This window comes from Rhinolophus hipposideros (genome assembly GCF_964194185.1).
Source record: "Rhinolophus hipposideros genome assembly, chromosome: 22".
Lineage (NCBI taxonomy): Eukaryota > Metazoa > Chordata > Mammalia > Chiroptera > Rhinolophidae > Rhinolophus > Rhinolophus hipposideros.
In genome coordinates, this window is record NC_138068.1 from 44,616,882 (window position 1) to 44,638,764 (window position 21,883).

At 44.2% G+C, this 21,883-nt stretch overlaps 1 protein-coding gene across 4 annotated transcripts in view; it reads left to right on the plus strand.

The window, feature by feature from the left end:
* The window catches only part of NINL (ninein like), a 221,351-nt gene that overhangs the window by 107,144 nt on the left and 92,324 nt on the right, over positions 1-21,883 (plus strand). For all 4 annotated transcript variants that reach the window (XM_081033320.1, XM_081033322.1, XM_081033319.1 and 1 more), the window contains exons 3-8: positions 6,168-6,264; positions 11,566-11,738; positions 13,494-13,560; positions 15,981-16,171; positions 17,505-17,657; positions 20,235-20,405. In XM_081033320.1, coding sequence (XP_080889446.1) covers positions 6,168-6,264; positions 11,566-11,738; positions 13,494-13,560; positions 15,981-16,171; positions 17,505-17,657; positions 20,235-20,405 — 852 coding nt within the window. The remainder of the gene's footprint in view (positions 1-6,167; positions 6,265-11,565; positions 11,739-13,493; positions 13,561-15,980; positions 16,172-17,504; positions 17,658-20,234; positions 20,406-21,883) is intronic.

The window sequence follows — 21,883 nt, forward strand, 5'->3', positions numbered from 1 at the left end:
AGTTATCAGTTAAAGATACTCATCAAAGGAAAGTTATTAGGAAATGGGATGGTGTTTTTCCTTCTTATGGAACTCCTAAATTATAGAAAGAGTTTCCTTAGGATGACGTTTTTAGTGTAGTAACTTCCAGAGGTTTTGTTTTGTTTTTCCGGGAAGATGTTTGAGTGAATTTTTGGCTCGGGTCAGGGGCTTATGGTCTTGGTGGGTGGCAGGTGGTGCACAAAAACACAGGGCTGGATCTGTGGGCAGCTCACACACTGGTCAGTCATTCAGAGACTGGCAGCTTCAAAGTACCTCAAGGGTAGATTGAATTGTACACCTGAAATCTATGTAAATTTACTAACAATTGTCACCCCAATAAAATTAATTAAAATATATATATATATATATATAAGGGAGCTATATTAAGAAAATATGTCAAAAAAGACTTGAATAAATGAAATGATATTCCAAAAAAAAAAAAATTACACAGGTTGAAATTGATCTGGCAGTTGGACAAAATCGCAAAGTACTCTGAAGGAATAAAGGATTCCCGTCTTCAGAAGAGTTCAGTGATTTCATCTAGGCCAGATATTAACTCTTTTTCTCTAGGAAATTCAAGGTGATATGAATAGTGATCTAGAAATTTTCCTGATAGAAACACCAAAAAGCACCTCCGGCCTTGTTCCTAATTCTTGAATGTGTCCAGATGTTAACATGTCAGTGCTAATGACAATGCCTGTTATCTTGTCATCTTTGGAGGGAGAGTGGCTTTTTTTCCACAGAACTGAATAAAAACTATTTCATTTTTAATGAGAAAAGAAACCCAGCCTGCAGATTTCCCTGAATTGGCTCTTGGCCAATAACAAATGAAGAAAAACAAACAAAAAGAATCCTTACTACTGGCATAGGAAGACAATCCAGGCGAATTCGACCTCTTGTTACTTTCCCAAAGCACCCACTTCCCTGTGTTGCTAATGCTTGTCAGTAGGGTATTACTACTCCTTCATAGAGAACTTGAGTCAATTAAACAGACCATACCTTTTCTGTCTTTTTATTCTAGTCCTCCTTTTTTTTGACTTAAAAGGCAGTTTGTTTTTGATAAATTGTTCTAGCCCCTCTTGCCATCACCTGGACTTGTGTTTGGGACCTAGATGAACAAAAATCAGATCGTTTGGGTTTTTGGTGTTGTGTGAGTCCCTTATATATTTTGGATATTAAGCCTTTATTGGCTGTATCATTTTCAGATATCTCCTCCCAATCATTGGGTTGTCTTTTCATTTTGTTGATGGTTTCCTTTTCTGTGAAAAACCTTTTAATTTGATGTATTCACATTTTTTAATTTTCTCTTTTGTTGCCCTTGCCCGAGGAGACATATCCAAAAAGATATTGCTAAAAACCATGTCAGAGTTCACTGCCTATGTTTTCCTCTAGAGGTATTATGGTTTCAGTTCTTACATTTAAGTCTTTAATCCATTTTGAGTTTATTTTTTTATATGGTATAAGAAAGTGGTTGATCCACGTTCATTTTTTTGTCTGTATCTGTCTACTTTTCTCAACACCACTTATTAAAGAGACTGTCTTTACCCCATTGTATATTCTTGCCTCCTTTGTTGTATATTATTGACCATATAAAGCAAGGATTATTTCTGGGCGCTCTATTCTGTTGATCTATATATCTGTTTTTATGTTAGTACCATACTGTTCTGTAGCTAGGTAGTGTAGTTTGAAATCATTGGTATTTTAATACTGATTAAATTGGATCCATATATTGATTTAGGTAGTTAAGGACATTTTAACAATATTAATTCTTCCAATCTATGAGCATGGCATATCCTTCCATTTATTTGTATCTTCTTAAATTTCTTTCTGCAGTTTCTTAGTTTTCAGAGTTAGGGTGTTTCACCTCTTTGAATATATATATATATATATATATATATATATATATATATATATATATATATATTTTAGGTATTTAATGCTTTTTGATGCAATTGTAAATGGTACTATTTTCTTAATTTTTCCTATTCATTCAGTATTGGTGTACAGAAACTCCACAGGTTTCTATATATTGATATTTGTATCCTGGAATTCATTTATTAGTTCTCATCGTTTTTTGGTGGAGTCTTTAGGGTTTTCTCTATATAGTATCATGTCATCTGAAAATAGTGTGAGTTTCCTTCTTTCTTTTTCTCTGTCTCTCTCTCTGTCTCTCTGTCTCTCTGTCTCTCTGTCTCTCTCTCTCTCTCTCTCTCCCCCTCTCCGTCTCTCTCTCTCTCTGTCTCTCTCTCTCTCTCTCCCTCTCCTTCTTTGTTTCCTTCCTTCCTTCCTTCCTCCCTCCCTCCCTTCTTTTCTTTTTCTTGTCTGAGTGCTGTGGCTAGGGCTTCCAATACTGTGTTGAATAGAAGTGGTGAGAATGGGCATCTTGTCATGTTCTTGATCTTAAAGGAAAAGCTTTCAGGTTTTTACCATTGAATATGATATTAACTATGGGTCTGTCATATGTGGGCTTTATTATGTTGAGGTATGTTCCTTCTGTACCCACTTTGTTGAGAGTTTTTGGGATATTGAATCTTGTCAGATTCTTTCTCTGCATCTATTGAGATGATCATATGATATTTATTTTGTTTTTTGTTAATGTGATGTATCACATTCATTGATTTATGGATATTGAACCATCACTTGTATCCCTGAGATAAATCCCACTTGGTTATGGTGTATAATCCTTTTAATGTATTGTTGAATTGAGTTTGTTAATATTTTGTTGAGAATTTTTGCATCTGTGTTCATTAAGGATATTGGCCTGTAATTTTTGTTTTGTTCTTTGTAATGGTTTTGGAATCAGGGTAATGCTGGCTTCATACAATGAGTTTGGAAGTGTTCCTTCCTGTTCAGTTTTTTAAAAAATAGTTAAAAACGATAGGTATTAATTTTTTTAATGTTTGATAGAACTCACCTGTGAAGCTATCTGGTCCTGGGTTTGTGTTTGTTGGGAAAGTTTTTGTTTGTTTTTGTTTTTAGTAGTGCTTCAATGTCTGTGAGTAATAGATTTGTTTAGATTTTCTATTTCTTCCTGGTTCAGTCTTGGAAGGTTCTATGCTTCTAGAAATTTATCAATTTATTCTAGATTGCCAAATTTGTTGGCATATAATTGTTTATAGTATTACTTAGTGATTCCTTGTGTATTTCTGTAGCGTTGGTTGGGTTGTGACTTCTGTTTTATTTATTATTTCGTTTATTTGGGCTCTGTTTTCTTGATAAGTTTTGCTAAAGGTTTGTCAATTTTATCCTTTTAATGAACCAGCTCTTAGTTTTATTAATCTTTTCTGGGTTTTTTTAAAAATTTCTTTTCTTTTTCACTCTGATCTTAATTATTTCCTTCTTCTGTTTACTTTGGGTTTTGTTTGTTCTTCTTTTTCTAGTTCCTTTAGGTATAAAGTGAGATTGTTTATTTGGGATGTTTTTTGTTTCTTGACGTAGGCCTCTATAGCTATGAACATCTTTCTTAGAACTGCTTTAGCTGCATCCCATAAATTTTGAAAAGTTGTTTTTTAATTTATCCTGGATAATGTTCCACGTGTATTTGAAAAAAAAAATGAATCTTTTTTCATGTTTGGGATGAAATGTTCCATAAATGTCTATTATGTTGCTCTCGTGTATGTGGCATTTAAGGCCACTACTTTCTTATTAATTTTCTGTCTGGACGATCTATCCATTGATGGGAGTGGGGTATTAAAATTCTCTATTATTGAATTATTGTGAAGTTCTCCCTTTAAATCCATTATTTGTTTTATATATTTAGGTGTTCTTGTGTTGGGTGCGTAGATATTTACGATTGCTACATCTTCTTGTATCAGCCCCTTTCTCATTATGTAATGTCCTTTTTTGTCTGTTTTTACATTCTTTTTTTCAAGTCTATTTTGTCTTATAAAGTATTGCTACCCCAGCTCTCTTTTTATTTCTGTTTTCATGGAATATCTTTTTCCATCTGTGCACTTTGAGTGTGTATGTGTCTTTCAATTTGAAGTGAGTCTCTTTTAAGCAGCATACAGATGGGTCATGTTTTTTAATCCATTCAGCCACCCTATGTCTTTTTATTGGAGTATTTAATCCATTTACATTTAAAGTAATTGATAAGTAGATACTTATTGTCATCTTGTTCGTTGTTTTTTTGGTTGATTTTGTGGTTCTCTGTTCCTTTTTTTTTGTCTTGATACTTTCCCTTATGGTTTGCTGGGGTTTTTTAGTGTTTTGTTTGGGGTCCTTTTTCTTTATTCTTGGTATATGTCCTTTGTAGGTTTCTGGGTTTCAGTTACCATAAAGTTTATGTATATCATTCTGTATCTATAGCAGTCTATTTTAAGGTGATAGGCATTTAAGTTCAACTATATTCCAAAAGGACTACATTTGTATTACCCCTTCCATACTTTGTTTTTGAATGTCTGATTTGCTGTATTTGTTAAATATTTGACTTCACCTATGAGATTTTTTTCACCTGTCACCTATTTTCTTATTTCTAGTTATTGCTTTTCTGTTTAAAGAAGAACCTTTAACATTTCTTGTAAAGCTTGTTTAATGGTGATGGATTCCTTTAGTTTTTATTTGTCCAGTAAACTTTTTATCTCTCCTTCATGTCTGAATGGTGACCTTTCTGTGTAAATTATTATAGGTTTTTGATTCCTTTATTTCAACTTTTTGAAGACATCCTGACACTGCCTTCTGGCCTGTAAGGTTGCTGCTACAAAATCATCTGATATCTTTATGGGGTTTCCTTTGCAGGTAACTAGTCATTTTCCTCTTGCTGCCTTGAAGATTATCTCTTTATCTTTAACTCTTGCCATTTTAATTACAGTATGTCTTGGTGTGGGTCTCTTTGGGTTTATCTTGTTTGGAACTCTCTGTTTCCTGGACATGGATGTCTTGTTTCCTTTCCCAGGTTAGGAAAGTTTTCAGCCATTATTTCTTCCAATAAAGTTTCTGTTCCTTTTTCTCTTTCTTCTCCTTTAGGCATCTCTAAATTGTGAATGTTAGTGTGCTTGATGTTGTCCCAGAAGTCCCCTAAACTATCCTTATTAAATTTTTTTTTTTCTTTTTGCTATTCTGATTGGTTGCTTTCCACTAGGATGTCTTCAGGTTGCTGATCTATTATTCTGTGTTAGCTAACTTGCTGTTGATTTCTTCTAGTGTAGTATTGTATGCTTCAGCTCTGCTTGGTTCTTTATTATACTTTCTAACTCTTTGTTGAAGTTCTTCCTATTCCACTCTCAAGTTTGGTGAGCATCCTTATGACTGATTCTTTCAAGTCTTTGTCAGGTAAAGTACTTATCTCTGCTTTATTAGTTCCTCCTCTCCTCCCCCTTCGGGGGGGGGGGTGATTTTTCTTGTTCCTTCATGCAGGAGATATTCTTCTGTCTTTTAATTTTGTTCATCTTCCTATGTTTGTTTATATGAATTAGACAAAATAGCTTACCCAAATTTCAAAAAGTGGTCTTGTGTAGAAACAACCTTTTTGTAAGCTGTTTGCTGGGTGGTTTGGGGAGGCCATTTGGAGCCAAGCAGGTGTCAAAGGCATCTGGGGACACCAGTGTACTGTGCTGTAGTAGTTCCGGGAGGGGAGGCCGGGTTCATGTAGTAATGCCTTGTTGATCCTGCTTGCTCCCCTTATTTGGATCCAAAATAAGCTCTGGGCAGTGTGGCTGGGAATGCACTGTGACGATCTTGCAGGTAGGCCACAGCACCTAGATAGAGCCTCGACCTGCCCTATGGAGGTGGAGAGGTTTGTAAACAGTGGTGCTCAGTGGCTCCTCCAATCCTAGAGAAATCATGCAGGCCCCAGAGGGCTCCCTCAGTTTTCCAGCCTTCTCTGTTTGGTCTCTTTCTCTCATTTACTGTCTAGAAGCTGTTCAGTCAGCGCTCAGTTGTTTCTCAGGAATAAATTGCTCTATGTATAGATGTATATTTCACTGTGCTCTTGAGAGTGGGGGAGTCTGGCATCCTCCTGTGTGGCCACCATCTTGGACCTCTTACTATTTTTAAAAATCTTAAGTACATTTTTGAAAAAAATGAAATGAATATTCTTAATGCAAAAGGCAACAATAAGATGTTTCCATCTAAGAAAAAAAAGAAAAGGTTGATAGCTTATGTGTTTATTTTGTTGAAAGTAATGTTGATCTCCTAAATTCACACAGGTTAACTTTGAGGAGTTTAAGGAAGGTTTTGTGGCAGTGTTGTCATCAGATGCTGGTGTTGGTCCCTCAGATGAAGACAGTAGTTCTTTGGAATCAGGTAACAAGATTTCCTCCTCTTGCCTTTAGTTTATATTCATTTACTACTTTCTGAAGTATAATACTCTGATTGAGGAACCTAGTAGGTCTGAGACTAAATTTTAACCCCACTCTGCCGCTACCGAGCTGTGACAACAGGGACAAAACATTTCCGTTTTTTCTTCTCTATCCTTATTTGTAAAATAGTATTGTAAGATAAAAACCCTGTTGTTTTCCTTTAAACTGCACACGATACTCTGAATACTAGCAATCTCATCACCAGATGTTTGGTAGTTTTCCCCACACCAACCAATTCCAGCTGGGTGCCCTACAATTCAATTCTGTTATGACCCACCTGGAGATACTATATTTCCCCGAAAATAAGACCGGGTCTTATATTAATTTTTGCTCCAAAAAGACACATTAGGGCGTATTTTCAGAGGATGTCTTATTTTTTCATGTATAACAATCTACATTTATTCAAATACAGTCATGTCATCTTGTTCTGGAACATTGTCATGAAGTAGTAAATGCATCCGTCTGGCTGACGATCTTAACTGGGGCTTATTTTCGGGGAAACATGGTAGTGTCAGAGCCCACAGGTTGAAGGCTCAGTCTAATTAGTCCTCCACTTCAGATGCTGTTTGCAAGTCCAGGTTGTCACCTGTGCTTTGGACCAACAGCTATGAGTCAGAGGTTCCACGACCCTCTCCTCAGGTTTGACTAATTTACTAGGGCAGTTTCCAGAACTCAGAGTAACATTTTACTTACTATATCACTGCTTGTTTAATAAAAGTATGTAACTCAGGAATACCCAGAAGAAAGAGATGCACAGGATCAGGCATAGGGAAAGGGTGCAGAGCTTCTGTGCCCTCCACATGCGCCACTGTCCCCCGTCCACTTGTTCACCAACCCAGAAGCTCTCCAAACCCCATCCTTTTGGGGTTTTATGAAGAATTCATTACATAGACCTGACTGATGAAACCATTGGCCATTGCTGATTGAACTCTACCTCCAGCTTCTCCCCAGAGGTCATGGGGGTGGAGCTAAAAGTTCTAACCCTCTCATCACATGGTTTGTACCCTTGGTAACCAGGCCCCATTCTTGGGTGCTTTCCAGAAGTTACCTCATTAACAAACACAGGGATAGTTGCTCTTATTAGGAAGTTTGAAGAGTTTTAGAAGCTCTATGCCAGGTATGGAACAAAGATATATAGAAATATATATTTATATATATTTACAAATATATTATAAATCACAGTATCACAAGTGTCAAGTAATACTATGTGCTATCCTTACAGCATAGGGTATTGACATGAATAAATGGATGTGGTGGAATTGAAGATTTCAAGAATTTAAAGTACAGTACAGATGTAAGGTGTTTGTAGAAGTTGGTAGAGCAGGTAGGATACCACCAGCCCAAGACGGACCTCAATGTATTTTTTGTCTCAGACCATAGTGTTGCACTGTGCTCACAGTACTTATTCGACTCCTGTTACCAAAATGGGGCTGGTCAGACAAAGGTAACATTTCTAAGGGAAGGTGGCATCCTGAGAGGGAAAGCCACCTGGCATCGGTAACAGGAGGTCGAGGGAGCATTTTGGAAGGAGGTCCACTCAGAGGCATGTAGATTGTGGGGTGGGAGTTGGAAGAGGGTGATAGATGAGCTCACTAGTTGTTCCTGCTCCATCAGGTCTCAGGCTTTGAGTGATAGTCACCTGATCTGCCAGGACTGAGCTTGGCTCCTCCGCATGCGTAGGGAAGAGGGGTGAAGGAATGATAGTGGAGCCTCTGTCTCTTGTGTGGGGCAGTGTGTTTGACGAAGGAGGTGGTGGTGTTGGTTAGCAGGTTGAGGAGGGAGCTCTTGCTCTCTGGTGGATCCATGGTGAGGAGCAGGCGTGTGTCTGTTGGAGACCAGGGTGACAGTCTAGGAGGGGCCTATGGTGGAGAAGGAAAGTAGATCAGGAACATTGTCTTTTGTGTGTCAGCCTTTGAGCTTTATGCACATTTTATATAGGTTCCGTTTAACCCTCATAGAAATCCTGTGCATTATCATATGCATTATTTAGATGAGGAATCTAAAGCCTGAGATGTGAAGAGATTTGTCCAGGATCCCACAGCTAGTAAAATAGTGGCTACAGTTTAAATCTCAATTTTCCAACGCTAAGCCCTGGGCCCTTGTCTATGTACTGTTGGCAGAAGCTGCACCTTCCACTGGGTGCTGATGGTTGACCCCCCTTCCCATCTCCTCCTGCTGGTTGCAAAGACACCTGAGTACAGTGTGAAGAGCCCTGAAGTGAGAGGGAAAAACCCTTGGAGGTTCATTGGGTGCTTTGTCTCACACTTTTCTTTAAGATGTGAAGGCCCACTTGCCTTTCCTAACTCATAGAATTTTGGAATATGATCGTGTAACCATGGATTTGAACATGCCTAAAAGGCGAGTGCCCAGTGTCACTGACACTGTATGTCTGCTCTTCAGACTAGAGAATGTGTGACGCTTCTAAGCCTAAAACTATGTGGATCTGTGGGACATGTTCTCAGGCCCTCCACAGAAACAAGAAGCTATTTTAAAACTTGTGCTTTTCTCACCAATGACAATTTTGTTTTATTTACTTTCTTGCGGATTTCAAGCTTTCCTCAATTAAATGGTTGTATGCCCTACTTCCTCTCGAGCCTGCAGACAGGGCTCATCCCAGTGTCCATCTCCAAGCACCCATCCACAGAGGCCTGATACCCACTGCTGGAAGGCCTGACCGGGCGTTGGTGGTTCTGTAGCACAGGGGTTTCCTGGTGTCTTCCAGGATTGTGTTCTTTCAGCTTCCAACCCCTGGCTCACCCTTCCTGTCTTGGGCCCCTTCTGTCAAATGTGGTTTAAGACTTGGCCTCCTCAGTGCCTCATTTGCCCCTCTGCTCCATTCATAGCATCACTCTTTCCCTGCTTTCCAGTTTGTCACATCGGAAAAATGTGCTTTTGATACTCCAGGAAAGAGAGTGTCATTGTGGGATCAAATTCTGGGGACTTTGAGGACTATCCCTGCTTCCCTATCATTCTACTGTTTTCATTAAAGGCTGTTATTGAACATATAACCAAACGTATTTTAATTTTTACACTTTGTTACTCCTTTCCTATAAATAAAAATGCACACCAAGAAGACACAACAGGTGTCCAGGGTTTGGCTCAGCAGGTGTACTGTCCTGTCTTCTAGGGCCACTGAGGGGTCGTATCTTGTGCTCTGCAGACCCTGTAGGGTGCAGGACGGGGGATTGGGCTGTGCCTGCACTGAAATATGGTTACTATCCTTTCCACCCTGAAAAGGTATGACTCTTGTGATTCTGTGGGTAGTGGAAAGCTGCCCCATTCGTTTTACTGTCATTCCTATGCCCTTGTTTCTGTCCTGACTTGCCACATGGACACTCTTTTCTAGAGTAGCATTTCTCCCTATTGGAGGGAGGGACGCAATAGGTTTATGGACCGTTTTGTTGTTGTTGTTGTTTGTTTTGAGAACATTGGGGAATATTATGAAAAGAACATTGGGCAACTCATTCCTCTAAGGAGAGTACCGACTGGCTGGCAACAATGGAGAAGTGGGGTCAGCATCAAGGACAGGGTGGGACTTCAGACCTGGACTAGGGGTCAACTAAGAAGGGGAAGTAGAAGGAAGGAAAATCAAGCTTGGGAACCAGAAACACATGCTGGTCACTAAATCTTCATGTGTGCCAATGAGCGGGCAAAATCCAGGAAGTGACCATGGTGCTGACATAGGGGCCAGGGCTCTGCTTTTGCTGGGTCTGAGGGGTCTTATAATTTAGGGAGGCATGCCAGAGCTCCCCTCAGAGTTTTCTGCACTTGGTTTTCCCACAATTTTCCCCTTACCATGTGGCATGAAAATCCCTCATCTAATACCCCTCAAGGGGGAAAAAGGAGGATTCTTCTCCACCCATAGTTATCAGCTAGCAGCCTTCCTATAAATAGAAACCAGAATGAGATACAAGAGCCTTTATTCATTGGTCCCTCATTCACCCTTTCAGCAACTCTCTATTGAGAGCCTTTCTCCATGTAGTTGTAGTTCACCCCTTGTGAACACTGGCAAGTTTGCTCATGGATTCTCTGTTTTTCCCTCTGCTGACTTAAACACTTTGCCCCTCTCTTCAGGACGTCCCATGAACTCTGTCATATGGTGAGAGTTCTTTGGGCCAGACCCTGTCAATGCCTGTTGTGCCAGGGTGAATAGTAATAGTGCCTTTGATTACCTCAAAATGGCCCACTGGGGTGAGAAATTATATAGTCAACCTGCATATTGTCAGCTGCCTTGAATGTCACACTGTCACTTTATATTCTGCATATCCCATGTGGAACTGAGCATCCTCCTCCTGGAAACTCGTCCCGCTTTCCCAGGATGGACCCAGGCTGTGGACCAGCTGTTTGGGACATGAAGGAAAGAAATGTGGTGGCACTTGGCTTTAAGGAGCATGATTTCTGTTGGGGTGAGGCCCAAGACACATTTGCAATGAAATGCTCCTTGTTTTCCTGGCCTGGCCTTGCCTCACTGGGCCCTATCCCTTTCTCTCCAACTGGCCCATTCTGATTGCTTCCCTCTGACCCCATATCCTGTCCTGGCTGCTGCCCATTTCTCCACCCCGTCTGTCTCCTGCCTGCCAGGATTCTGCATAGAGTCAGTGTGTTGTCTTCTCTGCCTGAGAGGTCCCAGCTGCTCTGTGCAGACGTGGACAGGTAAGGGGGAAGAAGGAAGTGCAAGAGATTATTAAGGTTTAGAGAGGTCTCATGAATTCCAAAACTAAAATCCATGCCTGCCCGCGGCCCAGACTTTAGACCCACAGGAAGCCTGAGCCTCTGAAGCTGTATCTGAGGTCTGTGCCCTCCCATATGCACCCCCAGTCCCGTGGGATGGGGTCCTAGAGTGAGCAAGGTGCAAAGTGACCTTCCTGTCTCTAGAGCAGTATGTTGTTGAATTATTGGAAGTTTTTATTTCTTTGCATAAAAGAAATTTTTTAAAAGCTAGATTTTGTATTAATCTTTTATTATATAAACAAAGCAAAATACACTTGAAAAAATTTAAACAGTATGTAGAGTTTAGAGTGGAAAGTCCGTTTCCCAGCCTATCTCCCTTAGTTCCTGCCCCAGAGAATAGGATAACTGCTGTTAACTGTTCCCTGTGTTCTTCCAGACATTTTCTGTGTGCGTAAAAGTGTGTCCATCTATGCAAAATATACTCTGAACTTTCTCAAAGTGCATCTCAGTGGCATGCATGGGCCCAGAGTTTGCTTTAAAGGCTCACCCCACAAACTTCCCATTTTCTTTCCAGCTGCCTCCCGTGCTGTCCCACCCAAGTATGTGAGTGGCTCTAAATGGTACGGTCGTAGGAGCCGGCCTGAGCTGTGCAATTCTGCAACTGGAGACAAATGTTTAGCGGAACAGCAAGCCAAGGCCACTGTGAGACACCAACTTCGGCGCTCTGTATCTCTGGAAAGTGTGGAGGTGGGTCGGGTCCCCTCTTCCCAACCCTGGGTTACCCAGCATTAGGCAAATAATGTTTCACTTAGTCACTGCTCACTACAGGAAGATGTGAAGGGAGAAATAAGCATTCCTGGCATTTCATTACCAGAAGTGTGGGTGCACTTTGGAGAATGACATAACATTCTAAAGTGTCTCCAAGTCTACTTGTCTGCAGGGAAATTCTGGCCACAGAGCATAATCCTTGAGACATTGGGATGGTGGAGAGTTTGTACACAAATCACTTGTTCCTCTCCCTGCCCTACTCACCACTGCCACCTTTCCCTGGCGCTGCAAAAAGGAGCATGACTTCTATTGGGGTGAGGTGTGAAGTGGTAATTGGCCAAGGATAGAAAAAGGCAGGTACCTTTCTGATGCAGCTGAAAGGTTAGAAATGTGGATGTACCAAGCCCACCATTCCACCTGCCTTGAGCACTTAGAATATCCCAAGCCACACATACACTACTTGGTGAGCCGATGCCAGGTCTTCCAAGGCTTTGGGTGTTGACTCTAGCCCCCAGTCTCCCTGAGCTGTCCAGTGCAGCTCAGGGACTAACCCAGGAGACGGGCTGCTGGAGCCCTGCAACCTTCATGTCAAGAAGGATCATGCCACGGGGCAGAGCCACAGCCTGTGAGTTAATTGTGGACTTCTTAGACCTATTTTCAAGGATTCCAGAAGTTTTGTGGTTCCTGCCCTCAATGACACCTCCGTTAGATGGAGCTATATGGGGACTTACCTTTAATATGACAGCCCTGAACCCCAAAATTAATTTATATATGTGTTCAACATTTATGGAGGCAAAAAGAAAACAAATATGTATCTAGATCCTAAATCTTGTCTCAGTGATGAGCTCCAGCCGGGCAACATCAGCAAGTTTAGGGCATTCGCTTTTCGTTCTCTTCTTAACTTGGCCCTTAGGGATGGAGGGTTGAGTTGGTCCATCTTTGTGGTACTCTGCTTCTTAAAAACATCTTTGATCCCCAGAACTAGAACACAGGGAATACTACTTTTAGGGTTGTAAGTTGAGTTGAATGAATGCATTAGAAAAATGGGATATACCAACTACTCCTACATCCCTGCCCTCAGCTCAGTGCTGGCTCTAAGGAGTACTGAGTCTTGGTCAACCGACACATTCTAAAATTGGTCAGGGGACACACAGCACGTCTCAGAAGCAGATTTTGACTTTGTGGCCAGCTGCCTCGATCACAAAAACATGAGGTATTTACTTGAGTCAGGCATTTCTTGATGGCCTGCCTCCTTCAAGAAGCAGCTTACCAAGGTGGCAGGTGCTTGCTACACACTGTGCTGTCCCAGGAGCTCCAAGAGGTACAGAGAGACCTGTTCTTCTTCTGATTGTTTGCATGACTGATACAGGTGATAAGGGATGGGGTGCAGAGAAGTGAGGATCTTCAGGCCTCAAATTGAGATCCTATCCTGTGATGAAATGTTTAAGTTCCAGGGCCACTGTTCCTGAAGAGGTGCTGGTTTGGAGAGCTTTTTTCTCTTCTGTTATAATGGGATTCCTTGACTGTATTTTCATTATGAACTGCCGGGGTGCAAAGACTGCCTTGCAGGGGTGAGGTTTTCTTTGGAGACGTTGCATCTCATGAGGTTGCTGGTTCTCTTCCTCAGTTGGCCCTACCTGTCCCTAAGATATACCACCTACTTTTAGCTTGGGCTCTGCCCACTCTCACATCCTCTGGGGTGATTTGTGTCCTTCTCTTTTCATTTTTCTGCAGAGTCTCAAGTCAGATGAAGAAGCCGAAAGTGCTAAAGAATCTCAGAATGAGTTGTTTGAAACACAAGGTAAAGCCACGGCCTCATTCTTGGTGCTGCCTTTCAGCAGTGCTTTGAAAGCTCCAGGAGCTGGGTCATTGGACAGTGAGCCAGCCAAGTGTAATTTCTTGGGAAGTGGTGTGCCTGTGGGCCCCTTCTCCAGGGTGGTCACAGATGTGAGGCTGTCACTTGGTTCTTAGTATCCCCTGACGTCAGACCCTTGGGCACAGGCCACTGGCTAAGGGAGCAGTGTGGTTCTGCCACATTCCACTGTCTGGAAGGACCAGCATGACCCCAGCTGCCAGGGGTGGCCCTGAGGTCTCAGGCCTGTTGCTCCATGGTTAGGCCCTACCTCCCCATCCTGACGCACAGATCTGGGTGCAGCCTCTTTCTTGCTGTGGGTGCATAGTCTCAGCATCCACCAGCGGCCCTGTCTGTGACCCGAATAGAGTGCAAGACATGATTCTGGTCCTGAGGAGCCTACAGTAACAACTGAAAGGCAGCAATGGGTGTGCTTAAGCATGTGATGTGTGACAGGGCAGAAAGTACAGGAACTTGGCTCGCAGAGAGGGAGACCAGAGTTCACCTTGAATTTCTGCTGCAGTAAAAAGTTAGCAGTTGGGACTGCGCATCCTCTAGATTGTGGCGCTCAAGTATAGGGTCATTGTTTGTCCCACATTTACCTCGCTGGGTGTCAGGGGAACTGACCTGAGCATCTGCCCGTGCTGCTGGACAAAGCAGACAGACCCCTTTGTGTTAGGAAGGGCAGCCAAGCCCCCACGTCTTCATTTTCTTGGACTCAGAGTCTCAGGAAGGGCTCTTCGAGCAGATTATTCACAGAGCAATTTGGTGCTTGCTCTCTGCCTAGAGGGCAGGCTGGCTTTTTCCCAACCTTAAATAGAAACTTTTCCATCTAGATTAAAACCAGCACTAGTGCACTAACACTCATGTCAAACCTCAAAGGATTTATTTACTTCCTCTACCAGCACTGAGAAATAAACCCCAATATCAGAATTGCTTTTAAATTTTTCTAGAAATTTCAGACATTTTAAGTTGGAAGGGATCTCAGAGGTGGCCCTTTCCCATCTGACCCTTTCCTGGCATTTTCCTCAGCCCATCCTATAACAGCATTTGTGAACATGCAGGCCTGGCTTTCCTTGAGGAAAGTGGCTTTCAGGTTATTAGTTGGATTATCAAAGTAATTAATACCAGGGTGGCTCATCTACGGAAAAGGTCCAAACCACTGACATGGAACTCTAGTTGCTCAAGTCTGAATTAGGTAGAAGTGGCCCTCTTTCTGTGTTGGGCTGGTTGTGAAGGTGAATGTCTGGTTAGGAGCATAGCTCTGCCATGGATAGTTCCTCATGGGCACCCCCAACATATGTCCTCTTCCACAAGTTGTTTCTCTGGCAGAGCTTCAGAAATACCAGTAAGCCACCTGGCTAAAGTAGAAAAGTTATGAAATCTGGCCATCTGTCACCCAAATCCACTGATGAGTCTTTGCATTTCAAAAGCACCTGCGCCTCCCGGTGTGAGGTGGTGTGGAGTACACAGTTCCAGCTGTAGAATGTTTTTGCCCGGAAAAAACTGAGCCTGAATCCAAATTACGAACTAGCCTTTGATGTTAACTTCACGTTTATAGGAATTAGTAAGGATGGAGGGACAAGTTACATGATACCATGAGGAAGCAGACAAATCCAGATGGGGGACATTCTATAGAAGAACTGCTGATTCCATTTCTTAAACAAGGCAGTGCTAGGGGTTGGGGGGCAGGGGAGGTGCTCATGATTGAAAGACTTAAGGGACTAACCAAATGCACTGTGGGGATGCTGTTTGGGTACTGATTCAAACAAGTCACTTGTAAAAAAACTTGAGGCACTTGGGAAATTGTTCATTTTGGCATTATGATTGTGATAGTGGCATTATGGTTATATAAGAAAATGTCCAAATATTTCAAAAATACATATTAAATATGTAAAAATAAAAACATGAGATCTAGGATTTAAACACTTCAGCAATAGCAAAAAGGGGATAGTTGAAGGCAGCATGGCAAAGTCTTAATCACTAAAGAGCCTATGTGACAGGTGCACTGGGGTTCACTGGACTGTACTCTTTACTTTTGGTAGGTTTGAAAAGTTTCTAAAAATTAATTTTTAGGGGCTGTCAATGTTGTGACTTTAGTAGATTCCCTTCAAAAAAAGCTTTCCCCACGTAGAGCAGCGATTGCCACCCTACCCCCAAGTTATTTTCATGAAAATTTGCAAACACAGAATGAACTTGAAACAATTGTTCTGCGAACACCCGTGTACCCACCACCTAGATTCCACTTTTGATGCTTGGCTACTCACCTGTGTCCATCTGTCCGTCCAGCTGATTTCAGGGTAAATTACCAGCAGGTGTGTTGCTTCCACCTGGAGCACTGGGTTTACCTGTCACTCCCTCTGCTTCAGGCCAGCTGCCAACCTGGGGTTCCGAGGTCTTTGGGAGCCCCCAGAAGTCCTGCAGCCCCTTGTTTGACATCCCCGAGAGCCAGGTCCGGGGCATCTGGGAAGAGCTGGGCGTTGGCAGCAGTGGTCACCTCAATGAACAGGAGCTGGCTCTGGTCTGCCAGAGCATCGGGCTCCAGGGACTCAAGAAAGAGGTAAAAGGGGCCAGGATAGGCCACCCTCAATGACTGGTTCTTTGTGATGGTCATGGTTGATGCTGGATCTGGAAAATCGCTTCACCATTCAGACACTGATTAAGTTGTATCACTCTTTGGTCTAAAATCCTCTCAGTGGTTCTTCTGAAGTTTATACTCTCAAGGGTCCATCTCTGACCAGGTGTGGCCCCAGCCTCCCCAACTTCTAAGCACCTTCACGTAGGATTCTTCCTCTACCTATAGCACCCTTTCCCCCTACCTGTGTGGCCCTGTTCTACTGCCCAGCCCAAACACAATGCCCTTGGAGCTTGGCCACACTTCTGTCAGCTGTATTTGTCGCTGGAGGCTCACAGGGATGTCCAAGAGAGGACTCAATCCAGAACAGCGGTGATTGGATTATTGTCTCTGCCCAAGAAAGAATTCAAGAGCAAGACAGATGGAGGAAAGCGAAAGCTATTTATTGAAAATGGAAGTACACACCTGAGAGGAAAGTGTGGGTGAAGTCAGAGAACGAAACGCAGAGGAAGTCATGATCAGGAGGTTTTATCCCTCCCACAGTGGGAACTGGCAACGTCCCATTGTGGTTCATTCATCTTCTCTACCTGTACGGGACCCTCCATTTCTCATTTTCTTCCTTATGTATTTTGTTCCTTTGGAACTGTCATGGCATCAGATGCATGATGGGAGCTGTAGTAACCATAATGCAAATGACATTAAAATTGGCTAAAGGTAATATCCCTGGTAATGGGGATGAGCTTTGCTGGATGAAACTGGTTCTTGTTTTTCTCCAGCTGCAGGTGCTGGATAGAATCACTTGGTTTTGTAAGCAGTGAGCCACCTCATGTTTACCTTGGAGGGGATTGTCAATTTCCTAGGCTACCTATCCTGCCTCATATTCATCCTTCCTTTCCTCTTGCGGGGCCGATGGGCGGGAGAACAGGCAGTGGTGATAGGGCAGGCCTCCCCTTCCTAAAGTCCCCCTTAGCCCTTCTGCCTTTGAGAGACCCTGAACCTCTGGGGCCCAGGCCATATGTACATCGTCTTCCTATCATCGAGCACGTTCCTGCCACAGTAGACACTGAATGAGGATTTGTGGAATTTAGGGAGTTCAGCTAGTGGGATAGAAACTGACTATAAATGTAGATTTCACAAACCAGAGCCAGGGTAGGCTAGGTGTGACCCAGCAGTCTGAGGTTGGATGAGAAAAAGCAAATTGCCCTGCTTGGGAAAGGAGGGAGGGAGAGAGGAAGGGTGGCTGGCCTGGTGATTGTGGCTGGCATGTAGCTGCTTGTGGGCAGAGCTTCTGAGCAGAGGTGTGGTGGATTTTGTTTAGGAATTGGAAGACCTATTTAACAAACTGGATCAAGACCGAGATGGCAGAGTGAGTCTTGAGGAATTCCAGCTTGGCCTGTATAATCATGGGCCCACTTCACTTCTGGAATCTTCCACTCCTGTCAAGCTGAGCAGGTGCTGGTCTCATCACCAGGTAAGATGGGATGATGACATATTGAGTCACAGCGGTAACTGCTGTCACCCTCTGGCCTTCAGCGGTTTTCACAGAGCTGACCCCTCGCCGGTGTCCTCACAGTGGACTGCCGGCAGTTGGCCAGGGCATGTGCACATGCATGTGTAAGTGAGCCCAGGTCGCTTAGCACCTCACAGACCGCGGAGCTGCGCCTTCATTCTGTACATCACTGCGTGAAGTACATTCTCCGCGTCTCCAGCTCCTCATTTGGGAAATAGGTGCCAGTTTCTCACTGTGTTTCCTCAGTGTAGGATACTCTGTGTTCCAATAAGAACACCCCTCTCCCTCCTCTCCATCGTGGTGCAGTGAGAGCAGTGTCACTGAATTGATTCTCAACTTTCCTTAGCATTGCCCTCCAAGTACTCGTTAACCTGTGCTCTCCCTGTCCTCTGTTCCTGAATTTTGTCTCTCGTACAAATACCAGGTCTCTGCAGTTGGAGGAGAGCAAATTTTAGGGAGTCACGTCGTGGTTTTTGTTTGGTGAGTGTTGGCCCAGTACCTGGTTCTCAGTGCTGGGGCAGTAAGGCCACCCTCTCCCACCTCAGCACAGTCGCTCTGGGACTCTTGCCAGTACTTCTTTGCTGATGTGGCTGATCCCATGATTTGGGGGCAGTGGTACAGGACCAGTAACTTTGTTCTCTGCCTGGCTGGGTGATCTGAGAATCAGGTTTCTGAATCTGAAGTCAGCAGAAATAGACAAAGTAGAGACTAGGAGTGCTGAGGGAAGGTGTCAGGACACATAAGGTCAGAGACCACAATGAAGTCCCATGAGTCATTCTCAGAGCCACTGGAGGGACGTTGCCCCCTCTGATGGGGAGCCATCCCTATTTTCGTGTCCTGATATGGAGGCCCAGCTGGAGAGGGACCTGAACCATGGCGCAGGTCAAGGCCAGGCGGGCCCCACATCTGGTTAGATGCTGGCAGCCAGAGGAATGAGACCTGCTTGCCTGGCAAGTGCCCCTAGCCGACATGGTTGTGGGATGGAGAGTGTCACATCCTGTGCTTGTGGATTGGCATGTCATAGCGGTGCTGGGCCCTCAGATGTGTGCTACAGATGGAGATTTGCCTCAGCCCCATATGGTGGCCCCTGTTCCCAAGCTCACAGTCCTCAGAGAGGAAGTGGGTGGGAGGGAGACCAGGGCGGTCCAGGTGTATTTGGATATCTGAGTTTCTCCAAGGTGACCATGTATTCTTGAGCTGCCCTCTCCTTTTCTGTAAATGGGGTAAAATGGCTACTTTGTAAGGCTTTAATGTGCTCAGAACAGCTCAGTGAGCACCCAGTCCTTAAGTAACTGTTCATGGTGAGATAGGGACACAGCTAAGGGCAGACAAGGACAGGTGACTGTCGCATCCACAAGAAAGGCAGACTGCACAAAGGCCAGTGAGCTCCTGCTGAAGAAGTGAGTACTGTGAGGGGAGGTAGTGCGCTAGCAGGGGCTTGGCCGGTCCGGGGGAGCACATCTGAGCAGAGCCATCAGCAAGGGACCAGCCATGGAAGCGTTCAGGGAAGGCATTTCGGGCAACAGGACAAGCTTGGAATGTTCAGGAAGAGCAAGGAGGCGCTGGAGCCCGTGAGGAGGGCATGGGAGGAGGCTGGTGAGGACGGTACCCATACAGGCATGGCAGGGCCACTGGTGGCTGCAGGGACGGGCTGCTGCTGCTTGTGTCTGTGACCCCAGACGGCAAATGCTTGTTCTGAAGGCCCTGGGACAGAAAACGTCAACTAAAATAACCTTGTGCTGTGGATTCTTATAGCACCTAAGCCTAACAGGTCAACTTTCTGGCCTGGATTTTTTTTGCCTTCATCTTAAAACTACCCAAGTTTGCATTTCTGTTTCCTGAGGAAATGCTCGGGCTGACCCACCTCTTCTCTTTAAGTCAATGTTGGGTTTTTCCCACAGACTGCATTGTCTAGCCCTGGCATGTGCCTTCTTGGGCTCTTCTTTTGTGAGGACAGGCACACACCGTTATTGATTCAGGGCAGAGGTATTCAATACCTTCATGTCTCCCACTAAGTTGCTTGTGCTGACCCATCAGGCCACTTAGGCCATGGGACACATTCCCTGCTCAGGGCCTTGGACGGATGGTAGAAGAGGAGGTACCCGAGGTCCTTGAGAGAGGGCTGAGCTGGGGGTGAGGCGCCCTCGGTTCAACACCTGCTTTGCCACCTGCAGTACTGTGCGATCATGGGCAGATCGTGCAATGGTGCTGTGCCTTTGTTTCCTTGTCTAAGAAAGGAAGCTAATACTGCGTTTCCTCGAAAATAAGACCGGGTCTTACATTAATTTTGCTCCAAAAAATGCATTAGGGCTTATGTTCATGGGATGTCATCCTGAAAAATCATGCTAGGGCTTATTTTCCGGTTAGGTCTTATTTTCGAGGAACATGGTAGTAACCGTGTGAATTGTTTTTATCAGGCTTCAAAGAGTCCGCGAAGGGCCCAGCACAGGTTGTTGTGGTCAGAAAATGTTAAAGATGAACAGACATGCTTCAAGAGGCCAGTGTGCTCACAGGCAACTCCCTGTTCCCCATGCACAGGTTCTGGAGGAGGGTGACTGCCGCACCACCACGACGTCATCCCTTGTGTCCATGTGCTCAGGCCCACGCCTCTTCTGCAGCATTGACAATGGCACTGGCTTTGCCTTTCCCGAGCAGCTCATTGACTTGTGGGCCCAGGAGGGGATTCAGAACGGCAGGGAGGTCTTACAGGTTTGGAACTGGTTACTTACAGCTGCCTTATTGGGAGGCGTCTAGGCTGTGGGTGCTGGGCAGGGGACCGAGGGGGCCGTCTTCCCACAGAAGAGGCTAGACAGAGCACTCCGCACACACACCAGCTGTGCACTCTGTGCAGAGAACCCAAAGTAGTGAAGTTGGAATCACTTTTTTCTCTGTTTTTATTTTTGCTGTTAAAATACAGGAAGTTTTCACTTAAAAGATAATAAATAGAAAACAAGAAACAACATCCTGAAATGAATCCATTTGAATGTAAGTTTGAGTATGTTAGGCATTTAACCCAGTGCATTTCAGCCTTGGAGATGGTCTGTTTTCTTGTATGAGGGAGGTCAGTCCCACAGATGAGGTAGTGCAGATGTCTCCTTCCTTGTGGTGGAGAGGTCTTCCTGGATGTCACTGTCACCGGAAGTCTGAGCATTTCCACCCAGAGCCTCTTATCTAGCTGGTTGAGCTCTTCTCCCCGCATAACCCCACTCACCCCAGGATCTCCCCTGCTAGCTCGGGCATGGGGAGGCTCACTGCCCTGCTGCCTCCTCCTCAGCTCCTTATGCTCTTCTGGGGACCAGTTCAGGAGGCTGTCCTTAGATGGGTCTAGGCCTCTTCCTGGGTGCCAGGTATATCTCCCCCAGGGCCACAGGACCAGACCCTGGGGCTTGGAGGGAGCTCTGCTCTGGGGTGGCAAAGTGGTGTACAGGGGCCAGGTGAGGTGAGGGAAGAATGCTGGCGGGAAGTGTGGTGATTATTTTCATTTCCAAATTTTACTTCCCATTTAAAAAAAAAAAAAGTGTCAACCATACAGAAATCTATAAGATAATAAAGACTACCCCCTCTTCACTACTATTCTCCAGGGGTGGCGACAGCTAAAGGCTTAATGGTATTCTGCAGAGCTTTTCCCTGGCACAAAAAAGAAATACATATTTAGACATTCTAGTTTGTCTAAACTAGAATGTTGGACATGTAGATTTTTTCCTATTACAATTCTTGGCATTTAAAAGGCACCTATATCCTGCTCCTCCAATGCTGCTATTTCTGTAGGCTTCCTGAAGTTACACAGTTTTATTCTTGATAGGGTCTGTCATATTGCTTCCAAAAATGTCCTTATTAGCACAAATCAACAATATATGAAGGAGTCCAAAGATAGCCTTTAAAAGTCTGCTTGGCTCCTTGGGCCAGACCCTCCTGGACCTAAATTCAGCCATTGCTGAGTCTGGCCACCCAGCAGCCTTGGGTAGAGCTCAGAGAGTAAGCCCAGACCTGGAGCTGGCCCCCGAAACTGAGACTGAGCCCAGATTACAGAAATTGGCCCCCAAATGAGGGCAAAATGTGAAAGGGCTCACAGTTTTTAGATTTTCCCTGAAACCCGTTTCTGACTCCCTGGAATTTGGAGGTGGGCTGGCTGCCATCATAGTCTGACCAGTGTGACCAGTGGTGAGTCTCAACCTTGCCTCTGACAT